This window comes from Photinus pyralis, unplaced genomic scaffold (genome assembly GCF_008802855.1).
Source record: "Photinus pyralis isolate 1611_PpyrPB1 unplaced genomic scaffold, Ppyr1.3 Ppyr1.4_LG4, whole genome shotgun sequence".
Taxonomy (NCBI): Eukaryota; Metazoa; Arthropoda; class Insecta; order Coleoptera; family Lampyridae; genus Photinus; species Photinus pyralis.
This window is the reverse complement of record NW_022170511.1, coordinates 38,220,537-38,244,184: the sequence shown is the minus strand read 5'-3', so window position 1 is coordinate 38,244,184 and position 23,648 is coordinate 38,220,537. Positions and strand designations below refer to the sequence as shown.

Here is a 23,648-nt window from a genome sequence, read left to right as displayed (position 1 = left end):
GGAGAACGGCCTCATTCCCCAAATTATGGCCTGGACGCTCAGATGCAGGTGAACTAAAGACGTTTTATTCAATAGTCGCTTTATTCTACTTTTTGTACAATTTATATACAGAATGATTGTGCACATTGCAATTACCTACTCTACATATTTTGATGACAACGTTATTAATAGTATACAATTTCCTACAACCCATTTCCTAATTGCTCTACATAAAACCTACGATAATAATTTATTGTTACTCTTGCTTAACTGCTTACTTGCCAATTGTTGTAATGCAACTATTCTAGGTCGTATTTACGCGAAACTAAATTCTTGTTTGATGAATATTAAACATTCTGCCGCCTCGCGACAGCTCCAACGGTGTTCTGCCCTTGTGTTTCTGGTTGAGCATATATTATTGGTTCCATCTTTATGTCTTCTGTTGTTTGCCGGGATGGTTGTTGTCGTCTATACCAGATATAACCTCCTCCAATAGCCAATGATGCCGTAATGATTATTATGGTAGTTAGAGTGCTCGTCATCATTGAATGTGTTGTTACTTTCTGCCATGCAGTTTCCCTAATGTGATTTTGTAGTTCTTGCTCCTTATCCCTTAGCTGGTTCAACTGTTCTCCGGCCTTCACTACAGGTTCTTCCAGTGGATGTACGTGGTGTGGGTGCCTCTTGGTATGTTGAGTACTGATATTAACGTGTTTGATGTAACTGCCGAGTACCATTATAGATTTATCTCTTCTCGGGTTTAAGATGCTTTGCCTCGTTTGTAGTCGACAATCCTGGGATAGGTTGATGATTCCCGTATTGTTTAACATAACCTCCTGTCGACGTCCGTTGCATATGATTGCCACTCTTGTGGGTTGTTTGGTAATAAACATCCACGTGTTTTCCATGTAAAGTTGTTTCCATATGGTGCTGGTAATTGTATGCTGTTGAATGTTACAATTGCTGTTCTCCGTATGGTTGTAAATTTCCCTTATGATGCAGTTAGGGCTGTCTTCCATCTTTTTTACTACTGTAGGTGCACATAGAAATTTGTGCTTCTCTATCTTAATGCTGTTCTTGAATTCTTCGTCCGTTAATTCGAAGTATAATTGATTGTTGTAGTCAACGCTAATTATGTTGTTGTCTGTACTTAATTCCCAAACGGTTGAATCTTCCATCTTTAAAGGAATGGGGGTGATCTTCATAATCACGTATTCCGTGATCTCTGCCACCACAAACACTCCGAACACGCGTATGTGAGTGTCATTCCGTTGCACCATTGTTCGTTTTATTGGATGTGCCAAAATTTCCATGCTACTGGGCAGCTGTTGTTGCGCTGTTAAGATTACCTTCCTGATGTGGGTTTCTGACAGTAAGTCGTAAAAGCTCCCTCGTTGGTAATGTACTTTTAGTACTTTGTGGTAGTGATTATAAATTTCACTAACCAGATTCATCGCTAATTGATATGTATTAAGTACTTGTATATTTAGCTTGTTTTCGTCGATTTGCCTATACCATTTTTCCATGTGATTTATCGCCTCTATTCCTTCATTTAATTTAAGGCGAAACCTTTCCAGCTGGTTTGTAATTCTCGTCTCCGTGTCATTGAATGTAGAAATGGCGGATAACATTATCTTTGTTTGATGCTCGGAATTTCGAATAACTTCTTGTTGATTCTTGTTCAGTGTGTCGATTTCTCTATACACCTCATCATTAACTCCAAAAACTGATGTTAAGATGTCTCCTAAGATTCCTCTTCTTTCACGTACACCTATCACGTGTTGTAGACCATCCTGTAGCCATCGTAGTTGGTCTTTTTGTTCATCCATGTGTTGTACCAATGTTTCACAGTGGGAGTTTTCTGTTAATGATGTGACGTTATTGCATAGTGCCTTAAACTTGTCTATGCTAACAGCTGCTTTTTCCATATCTTCAGTTATTCTGGTTTTACTATATTGGACCTCGATTCTAAATATTCCTCTCTCTATTCTTGCTTCTCCAATGTGTTCCACATATAGTCCTGGTTTAGGGTATGTTATGGTGTAATTTGCCCCTGTTGTTACCACCATTAGAAATATTGCGATCAGCAACGCCTTAACTCCTACCCTCTGTGATCTGGCAGTGCTCACTAGTGATGTTGATGTTTTGACGCGCTCTTCATTATCGCCTGTTTCAGAATTTAATGGTATTAATTGATGTATGCTGCGTTTTGATTTTTTCCCATCCGCTTTGGTGACGGTTACTACTCGTACAGTTCCATCCTCTGCTGGGTGTACTTCTTCGATCCTTGCTAACGGCCATTTACCAGGTGTTAAATGATCCTCTTTGATCAGAACCACATCTTTGACTTTGATATTATCCCTAGCGGTCTTCCATTTATACCGCTGTTGCAAGTTGTGTAGATACTCCGTTGACCAAGCTTGCCAAAATTCTCTCTTCATTTTTTGTAATAGTTTCCATCTACTGCCCAGATTGACATTGTTGTCTCCTGTTTCTTCAAACGGCTCTAATATAGGTTTTCCAATCAGAAAGTGCGCCGGTGTTAATAGCATGCTGTCATCTACTACTTCTCCGGTGTTAATTAATGGCCTCGAATTTAGACACGCCTCTATCTGTTGAGTTAACGTGGCTAATTCTTCGTATGTTAACGTCGCCTCGCCTATTACTCGTCTCAGGTGATATTTAAGTGACTTGACGCCACTCTCCCAGATTCCACCAATATGTGGACTTGCTGGTGGGATGAAATGCCATTGCGTTCCAATAGAAGTGGATTCTTCTTGAACATCCTTCCCTTGCACGATGGGTTGAACTTGTTCCAGAATTTTGCTGGCACCCACGAAATTTGTACCATTGTCACTGTATATGTGCTGACAACGTCCTCTCCTGGCCGTGAATCTTTTTAGTGCTGCAATGAATGCCTCTGTTGTCATATCACTAACAACCTCCAGGTGAATTGCTCGTGTTGCTAGACAGATAAACACCGCCACGTAACCCTTATATGATTTGTGTCCACGCCCTTTCCATGCTCTTACTTGTAATGGTCCCGCATAATCAATCCCACAATGTTGAAATGGAAACGATGGTGTTATTCTAGCTGCTGGTAGATCTCCCATTAATTGTTGCGCCGTGCGTTTCTTATATCGTATACAGGTCGTACACTTGGTGATGATCGCGTGTACTGCTTTTCTTCCATTGATGATCCAATATCTACGTCTTAAGTATGCTAACGTAATTTGAAGACCTCCATGTAATGTCTTGTGATGTGCATCCAGTATCAGCAATCTTGTAATGTACGCTTTTGGGTCCAGAATGATGGGATGTTTTGTGTGGTAAGGTAACTTGGAATTGCGTAATCTTCCCCCGACTCGTAGTACCTCGTCTTGATCTTGAAATGGATAGAGTGGTAACAATTTGCTATTCTTGTTTACTAATGTTGTCTTCCTTATTCCATCTAATTCTTCTTTGTAGGTACTTCTTTGGGATTGCTTGATGTGTTGCATCAGCGCCACCTCAATTTCCTTTACCTTTAAGTGACCTATTGGGTGCTTTATCTTCCTGCAGAGATTGATAAAACGATTACAATATGCGGTGACATGTAGCAATCTTGATAATGATGAGAATCTTTCCAGAAACCTGTTGTCTTCTACCTCAACCGTTGTTGTTAGGCATTTTCTAACCTCCAGTTCCGTGATAGTAGTAGGAATACCTTTGCTTCTCCATTCCTCGTTTGTTAACCATGAAGGCCCGTTCCACCATAGTTCGCAGTCCCTTAACTTGGATGCAGTTGTACCTCTTGATACCACGTCTGCCGGATTGTCGTCTGTTCGTACGTGCCGCCACTGTTCCTTTGATAATATGCTGTTGATTTCGACCACTCGATTAGCTACGAATTTTGTCCATCTGGATGGGTCACCTGTTATCCATGCCAGAGTAATCGTAGAATCGGTCCATGCGTAGACCGCGATGTTTTTGATCTGAAGTGCTTCCTTTGATCTTCTAACTAATTTTGCTAATAACACTGCTGCACATAATTCCAATTTTGGCAGTGTTGGTTTCGATTTCGCTGGAGCTACCTTTGATTTTGCCGTCAGTAATGATATTTTCCCGTTGCTGGATTTTGTGTAGATTACTGCTCCATACGCTTTTTCGGACGCATCACAGAACCCATGTAGCTCTAGTGACCCGTCGCAATAATGTATCCATCTTGGAAGCTGGATTTCTCCTACTGTGCTGTTTCCCTCCTGGAATTTTTTCCATTCCATTCCCATTTCTTCCGGAACTTCTTGGTCCCATGCCAAATTGCTTAACCATAATTTTTGAATGAATAATTTGGCTGATATTGTTATAGGGGACAACCATCCTAATGGGTCAAATATCTTCGCCACTGCTGAAAGAATGTTTCGTTTTGTCAACTTGTAGTTTGTGTCTTCTATTTTAAACGTGAAAACATCCTGTTGTGGGATCCATAATACCCCAAGTGATCCGGCTCGAAGGACCATGTTTAATATCCGGGGGGATATTATTAAACTGCACTGAGTGGAGAACGGCCTCATTCCCCAAATTATGGCCTGGACGCTCAGATGCAGGTGAACTAAAGACGTTTTATTCAATAGTCGCTTTATTCTACTTTTTGTACAGTTTATATACAGAATGATTGTGCACATTGCAATTACCTACTCTACATATTTTGATGACAACGTTATTAATAGTATACAATTTCCTACAACCCATTTCCTAATTGCTCTACATAAAACCTACGATAATAATTTATTGTTACTCTTGCTTAACTGCTTACTTGCCAATTGTTGTAATGCAACTATTCTAGGTCGTATTTACGCGAAACTAAATTCTTGTTTGATGAATATTAAACAAGAATGGTTTTAGAATTATCAGGATGCCCCCCCCCTTCCAGCGCGAAGCCAGAAGAATTCAAACCAGACGTTTCTGCTGCTTTTCTCCCAACTGCTGCAGGTGCAGTGATGATGGAGCATGCTAAGGGGGTTTACCACTAGATCCAGCTGTGAGTGAGGAATTCTCTGGATTCAAAGAATTGGGGATGGAAAGAAGTGTCGTCAGCGCTGGATCCGATCCATACCGTGGACCCTGCCGCAGCTTAATCTATATTGAACATGATATTTTGCTCATGCAAGACAGGGTGCAGACTAAGGTGTGGCGGCCGGAAGGCAGGCGTCTCATGCTCGGTCGCCTGCTCTGAATGCAATGGGGTGTGCCCCAATCGTTCAGTGGGCTAATGGAGGTTGTCGGGCAACGAGCTTGATGGATGAGGTATGTATTTATATTTTGGTTTTGTGTATGTTTAAGTTATTTCATTATATATTTGCTCATTTTCATATTTTTTTTGACTTGTATTTTCCTCCCCCCTTCCCCTTTAGCAGTAAATGATTATAAAACTAATAGACACTGGGACTAAGAGAAAAGCAATTTTTTGCCCTTGGAAACTACACTTCCTGGATTTTCTCTGCTTATAAATTTACACATAATATATCTCCCAAATGGTCATAGCTAGAAAAATCTTGTTATACGTTTTCTTGCTGGAAATATAATGAGCATTCATTTGGTAACTAAAAGTGGCTCGAAAAGTGGTTATGAAAAAGTTGGTAGTGTCAGAGATATTGAGGAAAAACAGAAAAAAAGGGACTTAAAATTCAAAATGGCAGTCTGTTGCGCAGTCCCACATTTTTGGTTTTTGGATTGTTCAAGAAGAAGGTCCAAACAATATTTTGGCCAAATTCGAACACTGGTTTTTTAAATTTTATGTAACCTGTATTGACTGTGCTATAAATTTAGGAATTATTTGCAAAACCAAATCATTCATTAACAGAGTTTCAACCTCTGTCGAAAGACACAGCATTTTGATGTTGGAATTCCAGCATCCCAGAAGGACATGGGGGGAAGGTTAATTTTGAATTGACATAATTCATAAGTCGGAATCCTTTTCAAAACGGGACGTGCTACAAGGGCGGTACCATTTTATTTCCAGTTGGGTTTTTGAGAGGGACCGAAAAAAACGCCTGCTTTGGAAATGCGACCCAATCCGAATCGATCACTAAAATAACGTAGTTTTGATTATCTAATAAAAAAAAGCTTAGTTTTGTTTTCTGCAATTCTAGTCGACGAAAGCGCGGAGTTTAAACCAAATCCAATCAAATCTGGATATTCTTCGTTTGTGGGATAATACTTTGGGTTTGCATCAACAGTTGTTTACACGTTGTCCATAAAGCACCCGGATAAATGCTTTTCCCATTCAATACCCAGAAACTATTTCACCCATCTCCAAAATTTGTAGTTTTGTCCATCCCATTTGTAGCATGTAATCTGACATTGTGTCAAAGAGCTTTTTTCGTTTAGATTATACTAACTTGTGGCTATAGGAACATGTTTCTTATGGAATTTCTCCTCTTGGACACCTCCAGTCACCTCTTAACATTAATGTGAGTTGAAGGAACGTTTATGTAGTCCCAAAGCTTCGATCAGCATCCAAGACTGTGTTTAGATGGCGTAGCCCTTCATTGGTAAAAATCAGTCTTTAAGAGTTTGAGTCCAAATGTTTACCTTTTTGTATAAGAAAGGCTTCACAATCATAAACGTTCAAATGAATGCTCTAAGCGAGTAGCTCTTGGTATGGCCCCGTTTCACGGTTTGAAACAGAAATCAATTCTATAAGTAGCAGCTTGTACTGTATCCACCTAATACTTCCTCGAAGCAATCAAAAGACATGGGCGATTTTTTATTCCTGTGAAAGAGGTGGTGCCTTAATTCCTTAGGTTTTACCATAAGATAGCAGTTCCTTGCTTCCATTGTTCTCCACCCTGGTGAAAGTTTATAATTTTCGTTATTGAATCTTGCGCGTGCGATTTATTTCTTCATGAATTGATCTGTGTTATCGACGATAGTAATAAAATAATGGCTTCTATAAGTACCTGTTGCTTCCATTTTTCATCCCCCTCATTTCTTACAATTATAATGTATTGAAAGATTTAATCTGCACTGACATCCCCATATAAAATCTGTTATGCAAAGCCGTGCACTGTGAATTTAAAGTACTTTAAATCTACCATTTCTGTGCTTTTGCTATTGCATCGATGTTGCAGCACATTTATATTCCAAAAATTTTCAATAGCCATGAGTACACGTAGATATGCATTTTTACAGCGTATAAAACCTACACGTCAGCGTAGCGCTCGCAAATTTAAATTCATACACTGTTATCACATATTCATATTCCCACATTTAAACGTTCCGAAATGTAGCAAGCGCGTATGGATACACAACCATTGGAAAAGACGAGCGCCCATCCCGCTTTATTAATATGCGCGATAATATTACGCTAAAGCGATTCCGAAAGTTTATCGATTGAGGTTTCCTGGGTTTCTCCCTAAGAACTGTCAATAAATCTAGTTCTCGGATTATTCCTCGACGTTATTGAGGATAAACTGAATCCATCATTCTTTGTCATTTGCCTATTTCCATCCGTATCCAAACAAGGATTTTAAGGATTATTAATACCAGGTTGCCCTTCACGGTGGCGATGCGGAATGTTTACGGGGTGACGGTTCGCCGATCAACTTTTCAATGAAAATCAATCACTTTATCTGCCATCACTTTTACTATCGTTTCAAACTCGCGGACGTCAGCATCATAATGCAGATAAACGCAAATTGATTGATTGAATGATTATAGTCGTTGGTTTTTGTCGGTGAGGGTTTTCGGTTTACTTGTTAGGTTGGATTAGGGAGTGTTCAAAAGAGGCAGTTGATTCGGGAAGTTTACCAATCAAAGACAATTTGGTTTGAAACCGATAGAGCCCATTGTTGCTTATACCATTTTATGCATGACCGCTATTTTAAAAGGATTATATAAATGCTATTCGTTAATTTATAATACACCCAACTTTCCCCAAGTTAGTTTTACTTTGAGTTAACTGGCCTAACTTTAAGTCGATACTCATATATGGTTTGAGCAGATCAAGGATTTCTTAAGAAGTAAAAATCTTTCCGCCAAAAATACCGCATCAATGTCACTGGAATTGTTTATTTCATAACTTTTTAAAATTTAGTTTTAATTTTATTTATTTATTTTTGGACTTTATTTTCAAGTGGTCGGAGTTTCAGCCATTATACATTTCACATATCCGTACACGAACCCGGATTCGGACCCTTAGTACCGCAATCCCGCTTCCACTCCACTGAGTCACACATTATAGAAGCAATCCTACTGCAGCACCGAAAATGCAATTCACCACTGAAGTTATCACTCCCGTACTTACTGCACCTGAAGGTATGCCTAGTGGTGGAGCAATAAAGTTCAATAGAATTTAAAAAGCAAAGCAGATTAGTAATCACGATTAAATTGGCTTTCAAATAATGTGCCATTTGTCATAGGATTCAATTTAAAGGGGTGAAAGCTTGGGTATTCCAAAAGTTGTCCCCCTCGAATTCAAAATTGACGTGTTCGAGAATTTTTCGAAATTTCTAAATTTAATACCCTAAAAGCCCTCTGTATACTTCTCGTTAGGCCACTCTGTATTCAAGCAAGTCGAAGCACTTTTAAACCAGAATGACGAATCACCTTGTAGTGGTGTAGTTTTTCCAGGTCTCAGTACCTAGTTGCAAAAGCACTCGAAAATGGAGGTAGGAAATTTTTATTTTCCACTCAATTATACTTTTTTCCGCTGAAACGCAACCGAACGTTTTTAATTTAAACTGTAAACTTTACGAACATTACGAATGAAACAATTACCAAACTTTGTCAATAGCATGAGTAAAATTGATGTATTTGAGCAGTGGTAGTCATGCAGAAGTCATTTATTCAGTCCTGTTCATTAAAACTGTCCATTATTTAGGAGGAATTTCCCATTGCGGTTCTGCAATGTTTGATCTACATACCAGTTTCCAATAACGAAATTCATGGTAGACTATTCGATAAACATTCTGATATTTGGAAGGAAACGAAGACGGGCGTAATGGATCAAAGCGGAAAACACAAAACATTGACAGATTCGACTCGAATATATGGAGATAAAAAATACAATATAAGAAGCAAACAAATAGGTTGATATTTTTCTAAATTTTCATAATGGAATGATGAATATGGCAAGCGTTCGTTTCCCACATAATAAAAGTAAGAACAGTCGAGTTGTATTTTATATTTATGAGGACTCGACCCTCGTTTACATTTTTCTGCTTTGTGGATATTTTCCATGGCAGCTCTACGTTTTATAGAATATTCAAAAATTGTGATACTTTTAGGTATATAAACACTATTTAAGAGATTGTTTAAGAGTCCCCCGATGGCGTTTCAGGCTAATTGAATTAAAAATGCTCGCTATATATCAACGTTTCTCCCTTTCAGTCAAGTGAGACTCAAATGTACTCTTTTATAGATCAGAAAAGCCCATTAACATAAATTTAACTGCGAAGCGCAACTTTTTTATGGTTTTACTTTATTTCTTGGTAAGTGCCACGATTCTGGAAGTTTTTATTTTATATGTACCGAGCTAAACTTATCTACCCAACAATATTTTACTGAACGTTAGATAATTCATTAAAATCAGTCGCAAAAATTCGGGTACCTCGTCTCGTAAACTTGCACGAGTTTACAGCTCGAACATAAATCTATTCTTGTATCTAGCAAATCCCCTTGTATTTTTCAAATCATTTTTGTAATTTCATCACCATTTCGTGTTTTACGGCTGAAAATAAGCAGAAAATGCAAGTTTTATAAGTTTCGTATTTGGATAGGGTATATACGCTGCTATTTTATAGATTATTCCCCTTTTACGAGTGCTTTTATTCTTCAAGCCAAAATTACTATCAATATTTGCCCAAACATTATAACACGAAGAGTTTTTATTTACGATTATAACGCAATGAAAATTTCCGGCCTTGCAAGTCACTATTTGCCAAAAAAACTAAACTTTTTACTCGATCAGTATTAATTGCGGTTCGTAAAACCACAATATGGTTTATTTACTTTCGATAATAATTAAACCACATTTGGAATTGCAAACTTTAAACTTTTCCACCGTCATTATTGAAGTAAAAGTGCTGTGAAATTTAGGTTGACATGTTTTATAATTTTAGGTGAAATTACTATAACCGGTGTATGAAAATCCAATACCAACATCGTCATGAAACCCTCATTTTTATGTTTAAGCTTTTACCAAAAATCGTCCTGAAACTTTCATTTGTATGTCCGGTAATTTTAGGAAACTGAAGATGAGGCATCAACTTAGATACTGGGGGAGATATTGGATTGAGATATTGAGGATTTCCGAAGATTGCCGGCCAAAGTGCGATTGAAAGCAAATAAATTTGCAAAAATTCCCAAAAAGCATTAACTGCACAAAAGAGAAAAAGAAGATTGGATATTAATCAATGGCATTAAAGAGTCCATTATCCAGGACAAAAACAAATTAATGTCTGTACTGTTTGATAAAATCCAATTAATTGAGGAAATTCTGCCCAAAAATACCCTGGGGGTTGGTGGGAATGCTGTTCCACTTGACTCAATTACTAATGGAATACCTCCATCAGCATTGTCGAATGCTATTAATCCAAATGATACGGTCTTAACGTAAAAAAGCAGTATCCAAGTTCATCCAAGGTATCTAATCGGACAACAACGTGGAATAAATTCAGTAAATCAAAGAAGGACCTTGATACATTATAATATCCTTATATAGATCACCCTTAACATACACAAAGACATTTTATGTTAGTGGACGAGTATCCATGAGCACCTACAAAAAAGTGTAAATTGCTCGACAACTATATCATAACGTAACCAAGCGCCGACGATGATAACAAATGTAACCTCGACGTCATTTGATAATATTTATTGCAATATACGATATCAATCCGCTAATGTTGTTCAAGGCGATTTTCCGATCACTTGATCATTGAAAACAGCTGATCAAGGAAATGCGAAATATTTAAATATCCACCTATTCATTTCCAAAAATAATTCCAACTTCTAGTCCTTTCCATACTACTACAATGCGTCGTTTCCTCTGATGAAAATTAAACAAACTCAAAAGGCCCACAAATGGGTAACTTGGGTTATGGGGAAAAGGTTTAAGGAACCATATCGAATACGGCTGACGCTCCTCCTGAAAAACACACATGATTGCATAGTCTGAGCAACGCCTTTTTATACTTTATTTATTTGGATTTTTAATATCACGTGTGAAACTGGGATAAAGTAAGTTTATGGAAGTTACCATATTTTATAGTATATCAATAACTAAAAATCTTGAGGCCAACTCGTGACCCTTGATAATCTTGCATTGCAGAAATATCTACATAGGTCAACTGAACCGGAATCTCCGGCGTCAGTGTTATCCCCAACTGTTTCTCGTAATTGATTTTACAAGCTTCGGTCGCTAAGTACAAGGAAAATCCCTTTCATAAAGTCCCGACGTTGTATTTAAAACAGACGTAAGCAGGGAAGATGTCAGTATTCGTCAACATGTCGATTAAACTAGCTGTGCTACTCTTTGCAATCATTTTTCAAAAATCGTGCCAGTCGTATTTGATACCTAAACCCGAAATAACCGTGTACTCCCCGAAGGGATTCAGTGTCAGTATACCTCACACGCATGGAATAAGTTCGGTGACATTTCAAGGCAACATTAACCGCGAACTGAGAAATTTCAACGACATAGATCTTTTATCTAACGTTACAAAGGTGGAAAATGGTAAATGGATTATTCGAGACTTTAACAGTAGATTGCAGTCGGGTGATCTTATTTCCTATCGGCTGCTTGTCGTGAAGAAATGTTTGAGGTACTGGTTCCAAGGAGAACGCTTTCTTGTTAAAGAAGGTAAGTCGTTACTTGTCACTTGTCAAATTGTAACCGTTTCGTGTAGTTGTAAACCTGCTCCCATCTGCACCTCCGATACCGGTCGAAAAGGATCACGAAGCTTGCATGCGGAGCATTCACGATTTGACTCAAACCACAATACAACAGAAAGCGCTAATAGAAAAATTGGAGTCGAAGATTCAACACTTGAGCAATTATGTAAATAGTCAAAATGGGAGAAGCCTAATTTTAACAGGGAGAATAACAAAAGAAGGCTATCCATCAGACACTGTGACTTTCGTTTTAAACGAGTTACTAAATTTGGACACGAAGGTGTTGTCCGCCCATAGGAACACAGACGGAAGTATTACATTTGAAGTTCCCACAAGCGAGGACAAAAGTGATATTCTTGAAGCTCTCAAGAAATCGAGGTCTACAAGAATCTCCATCAAGGAGGTATAAATAGGTTGGAGGGTTTTATTTATTTATTTATTTATTGTATTACCACGTAAGAGACATGCTGTGATATTAAATACGTAATTAGAATTGCCAATATTTATTTTTCGTTTATGCACTCCTTTTGAAATGTTGAAAGGAGTGACTTTATTCCACATTTGAGTACCGATTTCGTTGAAATTTACGGAATTTGATTCCTTCGGTTCTTTCGAGTTTATAAGAGTTTTAGGATGTTTGTTCTTGTGTAGGAACCCAGGCGTGCCCTGAGAAATTTTTTAAAAGAAAAAAAGAACCACCGTCCCACGTAGGTGTCAGTTGGGTGGGACCGCATGCCATTGCACACAGCATTTTTTACAACATAGAAATTTGAATGTAGCTTCTTCTAAAGCGATGGGGTAAGTGGAATGTATGGCTGAGGTATTCGTGAACGGCTGTGGAATTTAGGTAGCTTTGGAAGCTGCTTTTTACGCGATCGCAATGGAGTTCACGACTTTACTTTACCCTGAAATTCACGTCCTCGCTATGTCCGTGTCCATGTACTGTATGGTCTAAGGGGAAAACGCACGCGGTTTGTTTGGGGTGTGATGTGTGCTGGCGTATGCACCACCACACTTTAATTTGTTGCGCAAATATTGATACAAAATTAAGTATTTCTGGAATCAATTGAGTTGTGAAAATTCCAAATAAGCGAACAAAACGGGACAAATATTGACAAGCAATTGCCCAAAAAGCACTTTGTATCAAAATTCGTGCTAACAAGGAGACTTTCAAATTAAAAATTGCGATTCCTGTTTCTCTCTATATACACGAAGTCATTAGGGAACTTGCTTATTTCTGAAAAAATAAATAAATTTACACCAAAAACTCGAAAGTTAAATAATTCGCTCAGAACCGCGTGAGAGTTTCTGCATCGGTTGTTTGTTGTTTAACTTGACCCTCACGCCTATTTATTGGAGGAATTTCCCTGTAAAGTAGGTGGATTTTCTCGAAAATAAAACTGTCAAAATAAAAGTATGTTGCCGCAGCCAGATAAGACCATAAAAGAGCACTTCAAGTGACATTCCTGTCGCGTAGATTTTCTAGTACGATCCCTTGGCGTTATCAAAATCGTTTCTAGGCATTCGCGCCTTTATACTCGCACTCAGAAAACGCGCCGTTATTATTTATTACTTAGCGCCGGTCGCCAAGTAGTTGTTGTGTGCGGTTCCGCTTAAATTACTCACCGACCTTTTATTATACCACTTCTTTTTTTTGCCTGATGTAAACTCAGTTCACGTAGCCGTAATAGATTTAATATCATCCTCATGTCAACGCCATTACAGAATGTAATTACAAGTAAACGTTATTAAATGGAATAATTCACGGGTTTAAGGGAAGATGCATTAGGGCGCGAATGCGCCAATTTTAATTTTGAAAAGTGTACTGCAGCAGCTATCATAAGCGAGCTATAAATACACGAGCTCCTTTGTTTGGCTCTTACTGAACCTATGTGTTAAAATCCCACGATTATTTGCGCGGTTCATATTTTTGAATAATACGAATCCAACCAAACGTTGCTGAATATCCTTTGTTGCAATTTATCATTATTTTTACGAGCTCGGGTTTCTATAGCGTGTTTTTCGTGTGTTTGTGCCTTTTGTGTCACTCCGACATGCCAATATGTAGTAACTTCAATTAATATTTCAACATTATTTGTTATATCAAATCGTGGATTTAAAATGACATTAGGATTACAAAAATACGACACTATTGTAATAATTATAGAGTCAATTTTAAAAGTTCCCAGTGGGAATATCTTCAACTTCAAAAAATATCCAGAATTCCGGTACTCCTGCCACCTCAAAAGTTTATATGCTGTGGTATTGCACCCAACATGATATTTCTTTTAAAATTATGTTCAACAATACCGAAAATATCACAGAATGACCTGTCCTCTCATCTGGTTTGAGGTAGGTACATTTTCAACGATGTATTAACAAAATTCGCAACCAATGACGTCTCCGAGGCTTTTTTTGAGCAGGAAGATCCGCCCCCGGAAAATTGATTCATGGAAGATTCGCCTTCATCGCGCGGAAGACTTGGATTCGAGAAAACTCGCCTTTGCTTCAAGAAGGTATTTGCTTCCAGAGAAATTTTGTCGGCAGTATCTCCAAGAAAAATTCGCTTCAGAGCACTTCCCTATATCCTATTACACTTTGGAAAAGTAAAATTAAATCGTTATTTTTTTGTTATTTGCGATATTTCTAAATTTGATCACTCACTAGTAACCCGAAGGCCCAATCTTCAAATGAGTATAACTTTTGTTTGAAAAGTGATTTTAAAAAACTGTTCGACAATTGTGTCCTTAACTCATCAAGTATGTACACAACAAATTTCATGGAATTTTCTCCATTTTCGTTGTCCGGCAAAGAATTGTAATGGAACTTCTTTTTCGAATTTTCAAAAACTAATTCCAAATTCGTTATTTTCATGTTCAAAGACCTCCAGTTACCAAATTTCGTCGAAATCAGAATTTTTTTCGCACCCTGAAGTAGAGGTGCGCCCTTTCGTGGTAGGAATTTTGAAAAAAAAATACCCATACCCGAAAACCTTATCTTTGTAACTCTTATGGTTGATGCTGGGAAAAAAATTAAAGACCCTCGAGTTTATTTGAAAAAAGAACTTGTTTGATCCCCTCTATCATCCAATTTTTTTATATTTTAATGATATCAATATACAGGGTGGTGACTTCCGTAGCGCATCATAGGGATTTCATTGTAAAATTCATAACATGCGATTATTGGCTCCCCAAATTATTTTAGAGCAAAAATGTATTAAGGTTTTTTGTAGAAAAAATTTGTTTACGTCAATCAACCCTATTAGTTTTCAATTTTTTTGCATAATATGACAGATATACCGTCAAACTGGAACTGGAAATGGTTGTGAATTCTTTGTTGAGGAAATTTCCGGATCCCGAGAATTATTTTAGTTTTTTGTCTAAAATCTACTAATCCTCTAGAACTCCACCCAATAATTTCAGAGCTGCAATTGAACCTATGGAATATTTCGCAGATAGGCCATTCCGTACAACATCAGAAGTCATTATGCTTTTACCCTGGCTTTTACATATACTAGTGCCTCCTGAAAATGGAAACGGTGGTTCAATCCCGTAATAATCGATTGGAAACAAAAGTACTGTGAACTGCACCGTTTTATTCACTAACTATTGAGACTTCCTCGAGTTATCCCCTTGGTTATCTTTATAAAGAGATATAGATGTTACTAAAAGGAATGTTATTGAATAAGCAATTTTAATTTTTTTTCTTTGAATCGTTCTTATAATGAAATGAGAGCACAGAAAACTTTTAGGATTTGTACTTGATAAACAACTTGAATTCATTTGACATCATAAAAAAATTTCCGAAAGTTAACGTATTCCACTCAATTTCAATATTTCGCTTTTTCAAATTCTAAAATCCCTTTGAGAAAGTTCTTTTAAGAGACCACCTCATAAAAGTTATAGAAACTGGGCGCTTTTTATTGTATTTTTTTTTCGGAAACACCCCACTACTAACATTTGATGATATATATTTTTCCACTGTTCAAGTATATGATTTATTGTTGTAGTTCTCTAGTACACCAACTTTTTGGTATAAATTTACAACGGCTACAAATGAATTTCTCTCGTATAGATATACAACTGGGGGTTGTTATAAATTTATGGCTTTCTAGACGTTATTCTTACATTAATATTAAACGCGTCGCTTTGTATATGGGGATAAAGTAAAAATGTCGCCCAAAACTTCAAAAATTATTTGTTGTAAATTGAATTGTTTTCGCAGCCAAACGCTTTTTTTGTATGTAAGTCGAAAAGTAACCATAAACTAAGTAAATATACATCAACTAAGTTCAATATCGCCCAATCGCCGTTAGATAGGAGGTGTGTGTATTGTTGACTTGCAATTCTAACAAGCTTCATTCTCGCATCCCTTAATGTTTCCTTTCACGTGAGTGTTTCTGACAGTTGAATGGATTTCACCCCCGACTCTCGCCCACTTAACTTCATGTCATAATAATTGAGAGTGAATCCCAATACCAAAACACTTTATCCAACGTTGGATACAGTTCTGCGCTTTAAAATAAAATTAATTACGGCCAAACTGCCATTTATACGAAATAAACGCGCTTTATTTGTAATTTATTAAGCAAGCCAAACGTCAATAACAAAAAAATAAAAATCCTAGTACCACATGTTAGCGTAAATGAAGGACATAAAGCAACCCCAAAATCATAAAAACGTACATTGTGACGCACAGACTATACACACGCGCATCCAGATTTCATCCCCCGCCTATACAGATGGAATGTTGTATAAATAACTTATTGAGATATAACATCACAACGGGGTCGTCGAAAATTCAATATACGAGCTTTATTCAATTAGATGAAGTACAAAAACTTCATTTAAAATTTGCAATTTTAAAATAAATTACGTTTCATATTTGTTCAAGGTAACTACCCTGTTTTATATATACGTACATTGTTAACGAAATACAATTACAACGTTTATTTAGGCTATAAAAATGTACGTTTCTGTTTACTGCATTAATGCACTTCTGGCGTTTCCGTCTATGCGAATCCCGCTTTTTGGGAAATTACATTTACAATAAGGGTGTTTTTTGCTTATCGCGTGGTTTTACAAAATAAACTAGGTAAGGTCTTTGTGTCTGAAAATGCAGTTTGCGATATTCAGATGAACACTGCCCTTTATTTTGTCATTTATCAAACAGTAATAATGCGATCCATTTATTTCATGATATTTTTAATTTCCTATACTGATTATTATTTTCCAAAGATGAATAAACAAGTAAAAAGATGTTCGCCCTAAGGCGAGTGACTGTAGGGCATTGTCCATGCATTTATCAGTACTTCTCAATAGGCTATAGCTATGTTTTTCTTTACTAAAGGATCTATGGTTAATATTTTAAGCAAATATCTCAATAAATAAGAAAGTTGGAATTGCGTAACCTACCCATTCGCGCGTTTTATTTTTAGTCCTGAGGGCTATATAATATTTTTTGACAAAAAAAATTAATTACCGGGCGAAACCGGGTTTTGCAGGCAGGTGAAATGAATAGAAATTGGGAAAAAATAATTAAAACAGCTGAATTTTTCCGCCGGTGAAATCACGGGGGTTGAAAGGGGTGGAAAGTGGTGTTTTGCAAATTGTGGCAAAACTATTAATTTTAGCCGAAAACGTTAAATGTAAAAGTTATAGAGAAAAATGAGCAACTTTTGTATCTACACTATTTTCACATAACCTCCAATTTTCCTAGAAAAACCGGAAAATCTGTTTTTTTTTCGTTTTTTATTCTTATTTTTGCGAAAAAATGTCGTAGGGGTTTGAAATTTGGAGCAAACATAGCTTGTTTTATGATAAAAAAGAAGATAAGTTTTTGGGCCTGTAAAGTTGAACCGTTTCCAAAATCTCACGATTTCTGAAAAAAACCACCTCTTCTTTGAAATCTATCTTCTTGTTTCTTAAATATTCTCTTTTATTATCTTATGCTCAACTGTTTTAGTTAAAACATCTTTATTAGTTCTTTTATTGCATTTTTTCCGCAATAAAAGCAATTCGAAATAAAATCGGATTATTTTGCTTCCTGATTCCTGAACAATTTCTTTTTGTTCACTGACTCTTCTTCCTGCCTGTTGTATAGCTGATGCAATTGTGTTGGGCCTGTTGAAAATTTGCAAAATCTGAAATAAGAACGTTAGTTTTACCGGCCATTGACCACAGCAAATTTGAGATGTAAAACCTGGAATAAACTTTATGAGGATTTTATTCATAATTCCTGTAAAACGATCAACAGGGCCAGCTCAATCCCATCAGCTGTAAAATAGGCAGGAAGAAGAGTTATTGAACAAAAACAAATTGTTCAGGAAGCAAAAGAATTCGATTTTACTTCGAATTGCTTTTATTGCGGCAAAAATGCACAAAAAAGAAATAATAAAGATGTTTTAATTAAGGCAGTTGGGCACTGGGAAATAAAAGAACATATTTTAACAACATTAAAGAGGGGAGAGAAGACAGATTTCAAAAACTTTTTATTAGCGCGGATCTAATACGTTAATTTATTTGCAAAAAAAAGCAATTTACCTACTGTCAAAAACGGTATACCTTAAAACTGTTCCCTCAGTTTTTGCCGCTTTTGTTAAAATTTTTCAATTGGAATAATATTTTTTATTTTTGATTATTAAAATGTATGTCGTTACGAAAATTTTGCTACCCCGCGCACCTGAAAAAAATAGATTTTTCATCGCCTTGAAAAATAGGTGGTTTTTTTTCAGAAATCGTGAGATCTTGGAAACGGTTCAACTTTACAGGCCCAAAAAATTATCTTCATTTTTATTATAAAACAAGCTATGTTTCCTCGAAATTTCAAACCCCTACGACATTTTTTCGCAAAAATATGAATGAAAATTTAAAAAAAAACAGTTTTCCGGTTTTTCTAGGAAAATTGGATTTTATGTGAAAATAGTGTAGATACAAAAGTTGCCCATTTTTTTAATCTCTATAACTTTTATATTTAACATTTTCGTCTAAAGTTAATAGTTTTGCCATAATTTGCAAAACACCAGTTTCCAGCCCTTTCAACCCCCGGGACTTCACCCGCGGAAAAATTCAGCTGTTTTAATTATTTTTTCCCAATTTCTATTCATTTCACCTGCCTGAAAAACCCGGTTTCGCCCGGTAACTAATTTTTTTTGAAAATAAATTATTTTAGAGCTATTTAGCCTGGACTGTTTTGGAATATGCGATATGTTTGCGTTTACTACATCTGTGGTTAAAATTTCAAAGAAATATCAAGATAAATAAGGAATTTGGCACTGGGTAGTGTGTTTTTTTATATGGATCTTTTCTTAACGTGAAGGGGAAGGTTATTGAAGTTTAGGGAATGCAATCCCGCAGCAAAATCTCAATTCCGGTATTTGCGGGATTGTTAGATGTTAATCCTACGGGATCCCGGTATTTGCGGGATCCCGCAAAACTTTAAATAAATTGGCAAATAAGCAATTCTGTGCGGTTAACTTCTGTATTAAAATAAACCGCTAATTATCAGAATATTTAACAAAAAAAGTACTTTCAGCCTAACTTAGATAAAAAAAACCTCACCTGTAAAGCACAAATAGTCTTCTAAAGTGCCTCAAAAATCATAGTACATTTTTAACGAAATAAGTTTAACAAAATTATTTAAAAAATAACTTCTCCGTTATGCGTTTCATTAACAAAGTAAACAGAGTCGTTCCCTTGGTCGACAAATTCCTCAGTCCGCAAATCCCGCTCCATTTATGTGCGGGATTAGAAATGCTGCAGGATCCCGGTATTTCGGTATCCCGCGATCCCTGTATTGCATTCCCTATTGAAGTCTAACCATAATTGTTTACTTTGCGCATTTCTTTCACTACTTAGTAAAGGAAACAACCTCACACCTTTAACATTACTTTTTTTACAACCTGAAACACAACCCGCTATATATTTGATATATTAGGAAAAGAAAATTCAAATTTCAAATACGTGACAGATATCTCCAAACCGGTGGAACAATCCCTAACATTAAAGTTACTGGAATCTGGTAAAGTCCGCCATTTTTGGGCAAAAATCATGGGTTCTCTCACACGGATCCAATGGATTGCGGTGCTCTCTATATCTAGTGACATTACAGAAAGGTACATTCGGGTGACCCCTAACGAAGAATAAAGAACTACGCACAAGGATTTATATCGATAATGTACGTTACAGCAAATTTATAGGTAAGGTATACAGACTGGGTAAGGAGTACCGAATAGAATATAAAAAAAAAGTTAGAATTATATTCAGAGGCTTCAATGTTAACGTTTAAATTCGTTTACGAGCAAAGAGAGATTGACTGTCAATTTTGAATCTTGAATCGTCCGGGAAAATGACTTTATAACACTTTGGTCTTAGCAGGTTAACCTGGATCACATCCCATCTTGCGATGGGGATCGGATCTGAAGGTTTCCTCCCAGATCCGCCGGTGCACAAGGCTGCCTCGATCCTTCCACTCGTCTCAATCGTTTAGCCGTATGCGAGCCTCGACCTCCACAGCTAAAAAGTGTAAAGGCTCTAGTCCCAGAAGTTCCTCTATAGCCAAAGTAGTTTTCATGGGTCCAGTGACTCCCAAGCGCGTTCACAGTGAATATCCTTAGTAAGTTAATGAGCTCATCTCCGTCATCTCGATTGGGGATATAAGGACTCTGCTTCCGAGCATAGCGCGGATCCATCACCCTTCAGCAACCACACGGATAAATTGGTTACATTATAACTTTTCTTCTGTACAAATTACAATTTCCAAATGTTATTCATTCTCCACCTCACAAATACACAATAAAGGAGAAAATAGAACTATTTTAACGACAATGGTGGAAACCTAAAGACAAAATTAAGTAAATTATTACCACCTGACACGCGATAGAAACCTATCCTCATGCTTTCAACTTTTACTTTGCACGTTACGCTAGGGCCAATAAATCCTGTAGTAACAAAACGAAATATCGGATCGGGCAATTAATGAAAAATGTGCACAAATGTACCGCAACTTTACACTGCAATTTATCGTTTAACCGCAAAAAAGTTGAATTATTTCGGCAATAATTCCGAAATCGAACACAAAAGCAGAACCTTTGCACCAATATGCACTAAATTTCCAACTTCAAAACTTTTGTAATGAGATTACATGCACTCAGACACAGATCTCGTCTGCACTGGATGTGCACTGACCATTGAACTTGATTTATGAAAATAGCCCGGCCATAACAATCGTCTCTAAAGCGTTCGCTCTTAAACATGAAATTTTATTCGAGCTTTCTTTACAAGTCTATTTGCCCGAGTTGTGTTGCATTTATATTGGGAAATATGTCCCTTGGGTAGGAGGAAGTTTGAACAACTTCTCTTTTTAGATGGTTGGTGATGCTCAAATCGGCTCTAATTTTTCGCCCGATCTTTAATGATTCGTAGGAGAGGGGGAGGGCGCATTAAAACTTAGCTACATGCCCTAGCAATTTTTGCTTTGTAATCCGGGAGAGGTTAATTAATATAAAACGCAACGTATTTTTATACAGCAAAAGCAAGGAATAATAATTAAGCGCTGTTTCTTTTTCATAATTCAACTGACGTTAAATAAACGCATTCAAGCTACAACGAGGATATTGAATCAACAGTTATTCAGCGTAAATCGTATTTTTAGCGTTAGGTATATTAGCCGTACAGTATTTAGGGTCAAAACAGAAATGGAACGAATTGCTTAATTAAAAAATGAACATTGTATCCTTTTCAGCAAAATACCCCTAAAGTTACCTTTGTACTAAAGTATTGGAAATCGATGCCATTGTAAAAATTGTTCACTAAAAGTTTATTTACTGTCTAATTAATTGAAATTTGCTAGCACGTCCATCTTCGTATAAGTTGTGCCTGTCATTGATAAAAGCGAGGTAAAATTGTCTAAATTCAGCTGTGACAACTTTATCTGATAGAATGAGAGGCATTCACGCACCGCTTAGAGAAGAGATCAGAATGTCTGATTTACTAGAGATCCTGCCGCGTAAATTAAATACACAGACAAGAGCCAACCAACAATGAAAGTACGTCACCCTTGCACGTAAATAGTGTTGCATGTGGTTGCGCCAAAGAAAAGCACGAAAGGCCTTTGATGTAAACGCCTAACCGCAACGGCATTTCACGAAATTTGGTTAACCAAAATTGTAGGTGTTTTTAAGAGTCGATACATCACGACCGAGAAAATGAAATGAAAATATATTCAATAACACGCCGAAGCAAGCCTTAGATGTGAAAATACAACCTCGTTTTACCTACATGGTCACGCGCCATATGCTGTTCCATAATTTACGATATCAAAGAGACGCGAGACGTCTGCAAGTTCGATGTTTTGGGTCAGTATTTATGTATGACGGTACGAGGCGTGATTTTAATATTAAACTTTTAGAGTCTAACCTGCAATGTTCTCAAGCAAAAGGTAGGGCTTGTAAGCATCGATCCTTTTAACATTTCGATTTGCTAAGTTTATGTAGGTAGGCACTGCAGCTAATCTTCAAGCGGATATTTTTTTATAATAAAAAAGTAGGACCCCACCTATCCATCTCATACTCTGGGACAGCTTTCCACCATCTATTGAAACTGATTCAATTCTAATATACTAAAACAAAGCAATTTCGCCGCATTTTTAAATTGTTGAAACTAATTTTGAGCGTAAGGTAATCATTTTAGGGCGAGAAACGTTTACGTCATTTTGCGCAGATTGTGCTCAATGATTTCTTTATTTTGTAGATGGTCCCAGAAAGTTTCAGCGTTCAGTCTATGTTACAGCTCAAATTACATCCTTTTTAGAAGCAACATAAGGTTACTTTCTGAATACGCGGGAGATAAATGGAGAGCGTGGAAATCGCTGGCTTGGCAAGTTCAAAAAAGGTGTGGGAGAAGATTTAGGGCTATACGTTGGTCTGATTCAATGACCACGGTAAATATGGCAGTGTTACCACATGTGATAACAAAGCAGGCGGTACAGATTTCGTTGGGCATCGAGCGAAAAAACACGGCTGCCCAAGTTCGCGAGAGAAAACTTTGCACGGATCGAAACCATAAAATTTTGTTGGTCTTTTTTGTCTTAAAGAAAAATGAAAGTTAAATTTCGTGATTAGTTCGTCGAAGTGATCAGATATATCGCACTAAGATATTCGCTGGCGTTTTGAGTGCAAATAACGCGAGAGGTACGGAAAAACGAAGTAAAGTTTACGGGTTGTTTTTACAAGAACAGCAATTAGAATATGAATTCGCGCTCTTATCAGTGAATAAAAGGCAAGGAAGTATTGTTCATTTTGAAAGAAGAAAAAACTATTATTTCCCAACGCACAAGTATAATCGTTAGCTGTGAAGGACGAGTCATTTAAATCCCGTTTACGTCTTCGCCATTATTGCTGTTAAGAGGGAATGAACTCTATTGTTTTATCTTTTAATCGTTCTTAGCACCGTTAAAAACTGCCGAAAAGTTCAAGTGTAAAACGATTGATTTACTCCACCACATTTCTCCGTATACCTACTGCCAACAATTAATGTTAAAACCTATTTCGCGCTATGAAAAGCTAGCTTGCTTGTATCTAGGGAATGCAATACCGGGATTGCGGGATCCCGAAATACCGGGATCCCGCTGCATTTTTGCGAGATTAATCCCGCGCACATAAATAGAGCGGGATCCCGCGGGATTTGCGGGACTGAGGAATTTGTCGACCAAGGATTTTTGAGGTACTTTAGAAGACTTTTTGTGCTTTACAGGTAAGGTTTTTTTGAGAGGCCGAAGGTACTTTTTTGTTAAAT

At 37.0% G+C, this 23,648-nt stretch overlaps 2 protein-coding genes across 2 annotated transcripts in view; both read left to right on the top strand.

Moving 5' to 3' along the window:
• The window catches only part of LOC116167840, a 105,325-nt gene that overhangs the window by 39,627 nt on the left and 42,050 nt on the right, over nt 1-23,648 (top strand). The gene's annotated exons all lie outside the window — the stretch shown is intronic.
• LOC116167848 lies at nt 11,371-12,350 on the top strand. Its single transcript, XM_031483403.1, has 2 exons — nt 11,371-11,824; nt 11,871-12,350. The coding sequence occupies exons 1-2, from the start codon at nt 11,452-11,454 to the stop codon at nt 12,263-12,265; spliced, it is 768 nt and encodes a 255-aa protein (XP_031339263.1). The 5' UTR covers nt 11,371-11,451; the 3' UTR covers nt 12,266-12,350.

Excerpts from the sequence above, each read along its gene's own strand:
- LOC116167848 (XM_031483403.1), top strand. The coding sequence starts at position 11,452 with ATGTCAGTATTCGTCAACATGTCGATTAAACTAGCTGTGCTACTCTTT. Across the intron at positions 11,825-11,870 it reads ACGCTTTCTTGTTAAAGAAG|TTGTAAACCTGCTCCCATCT; the intron begins GTAAGTCGTTAC and ends CGTTTCGTGTAG.